At 66.6% G+C, this 2771-nt stretch overlaps 1 protein-coding gene across 1 annotated transcript; it reads left to right on the forward strand.

Annotated features, from left to right (window-relative positions):
• The first annotated feature begins 524 nt into the window (after positions 1-524).
• On the forward strand, positions 525-2236 carry FOXD2 (forkhead box D2). Its single transcript, NM_204952.1, is given in 12 exon segments — positions 525-860; positions 862-869; positions 871-880; positions 883-895; positions 897-912; positions 914-938; positions 940-983; positions 986-1387; positions 1390-1419; positions 1421-1460; positions 1463-1515; positions 1517-2236. Coding segments are annotated over 12 exon segments (1332 nt in total). The 5' UTR covers positions 525-665; the 3' UTR covers positions 2013-2236.
• Positions 2237-2771: the final 535 nt, after the last annotated feature.

Consider the following 2771-nt stretch of genomic DNA (forward strand, 5'->3'; position numbering starts at 1 on the left):
GGGTGGGGGGAGGCTTAGGGGAGCGGGCAGCGCCTTTCCTCGAAAGCATCTCCGAAGCCGGGGGCAGCGCTCCGAGGGGACCCGTGTAGGGCTGGGAGCCCCTCTCGGTCCCCGCTGGGGCTGCGGTGGGCTCCACGTGACGCCGGGACGGCCGTATAAAGGCCCGAGGAGCGCTCGCAGGAGGCGCAGAGTGGAAGCGTTGGCCCCCGGACCCAGCTCGGGAGGGGTGGGGAAGGGGGGAGCGCCTTCCAACCCCTGCCCTCCCCCCTCCCTCTTCCCCCGTCCCTCCCCTTCCCCCCCCAAAGCACCCGCCGTACCCCCAGCATCAGAGATATATTTTTATCCCCCCCCCCCCTTCTTCCTTTTATTATCATTATTACTATTATTTGTCGCTGCCGCTCTCCAGCTCCCTGCCCAGCCTCCGCGCTCCCCGTCTCTCCGCCCCCGCCCCGCGCCCCCTCCGCCGCCCCTCCCTCCGCAGCCACCACCCCGCAGCCCCGCCGAGGCTCCGCCAGCAGCGAACGGGGCGCGGAGCGGCGGCTCCGGGCCGCGGAGTCCCAGCGGCGGCCGCAGCCCCTCCGGCACGGCGCGGCCCCGGGCCCATCCCGGGAACCGCCGCTAGGTGGGGGGGGGAGCCCGGCCCCGGCCGCCCCGGCCGCACAACAATGACTTTGGGCAGCAGCGGCGGAGGCGGCTGCGGGATCATGTCCGAGCGCTCCCCGGAGGAAGAACCGCTCTCCGAGGTGGAGGACGCGGATATCGACGTGGTGGGCCCGCCCCAGGACGGGGGCAAATACAGCGAGGACGAGGAGGAGGACGACGACGACGAAGAGGACGACGAGGAGGAGGGCGGCGGGCCGCTGGGGCTCGCCCTGCAGCGGAGCGGGGCCGCCAAGGCGCGCATGGGGGGGTCCCCGGAGCGGCTCTCCCCCGCCGGCGGCTCGGAGCCCGCGTGCGCCCGCGGGGCCGCGCCCGGGGAAAAGGCGCCCGCGGGCGGCGGCGGCGGCGGCGGAGGCGGCGGAGGAAAGAACCCGCTGGTGAAGCCGCCCTACTCCTACATCGCTCTCATCACCATGGCCATCCTGCAGAGCCCCAAGAAGCGGCTGACGCTGAGCGAGATCTGCGAGTTCATCAGCGGCCGCTTCCCCTACTACCGGGAGAAGTTCCCCGCGTGGCAGAACAGCATCCGCCACAACCTCTCCCTCAACGACTGCTTCGTCAAGATCCCCCGGGAGCCCGGCAACCCGGGCAAGGGCAACTACTGGACGCTGGACCCCGAGTCCGCCGACATGTTCGACAACGGCAGCTTCCTGCGCCGGAGGAAGCGCTTCAAGCGGCAGCAGCAGCTGCACCCGCCGCACCCCGAGCTGCTGCTGCGGGCCGGGGCCGCCGATCCCGCCGCCTTCCTGCCCGGCTTCGCCTACGGACCCTACGGCTACAACTACGGCCTGCAGCTGCAGGGCTACCCCCCGGCCCCCCCGCACCACCACCACCACCCCGGCGGCGGCGGCTCCGCGGGCGCTTTCCCCTTCTCGGCGCCGCACTGCCCGTTACCGGCTCCGCCGCCTCCCTCCGCCGCCTCCGTCTTCTCGGCCGCCTCCGGGCTGCCCTCGTTCCTGGGCGGCGAGCTGAACTGCAGGAAGTCCTTCTACCACCCCCAACTCAGCCCTACGGCCCTCCCCGCCGCCCTCCTCCAGACCCTCAAGCCGGACCCCACGCCCGCGGGCAGCGGAGGCACCGCCGCCGCCACCACCAACCCCTCCCGGCCCTCTTTTTCCATAGACAACATCATCGGGGGGGCCGTGCCCCCGCCGCCCAGCACCAACCCCAGCGCCGCACCCGCCGCGCCCTACCCCTCGGGCCAGGCGGGCCCCCCGGCGCAGCTCCTGGCCGTGCTCAGCCCCGCCTTGGCCCCATCGCAGCCCCACGGCGGCCTGGCCCACGAGCCGCTCCTGCAGCCCGCTCAGAACTTTTCCGCTAAAATCACAAACGTGGGCAGCTGTCATTTTTAAAGCGTGCTGCGGAGAGGAGAGGGAAAGGGAGAGGGGGTGGTGGTGTGTTGTGTGTGCGTGGGGGGGGGATGTGTGGAGGGGAGAGTCGCGAACCAAACTGCCCCTTCCCAGCTCTCCCCCGGATCTCCCCTTCCCTCTCCCCGCTCTCCTCTTCCTCCCCTCCCAGTCTCCTCCCGTTGTGTTTTAAGGTAGGAAAAAATATATCTATATCTATTTTTTTGTAATTTTATTTCCAGGCTCCGTGGCATCCGGATCTGTTCGTGTCTCTTTCGTAGGCGAAAAAAAAGAATAATCAGGAGGGGGGGGGGGGGGGAAATAACCCTATTTCACCCCGCCAGCGCCAAAGCGTATTTATAATGCGGCCGTAACGTAACGTAACCAACGTTTGCGGGGGAGGGGGGCGAAGAAGGGTCTGAGGGTCCGAAATATTTTCTCTGAGAGGTTCGGGTGTCCCAAAATCACAGCGGAGAACGCGGGGGGGGTTCGGGCTGTGCGCGTTCCCGGTGTGCGTTCACTTCTCCCCTTCTCTCAGATAAAATGTTTCAACGGCCCCATCCCCTCTTTCTTTTCTTCGAAGCTTTGGGTTTGGCTTTAAAAGGTACCGCTTAGGGTACGCGTTGAAGAAGAAGAGAAGTCGGTGAAACTCAGGACTGCGGTTTAATTATTATTAATTATTATTATTATTATTATTACTATTTTTTTTTTCCAATGGGACGTTCAAATGGACGTTGAAAGCAGATCCGATCCGTCGCGAAGTTC

Source organism: Gallus gallus, chromosome 8, assembly GCF_016699485.2.
Source record: "Gallus gallus isolate bGalGal1 chromosome 8, bGalGal1.mat.broiler.GRCg7b, whole genome shotgun sequence".
NCBI lineage: Eukaryota > Metazoa > Chordata > Aves > Galliformes > Phasianidae > Gallus > Gallus gallus.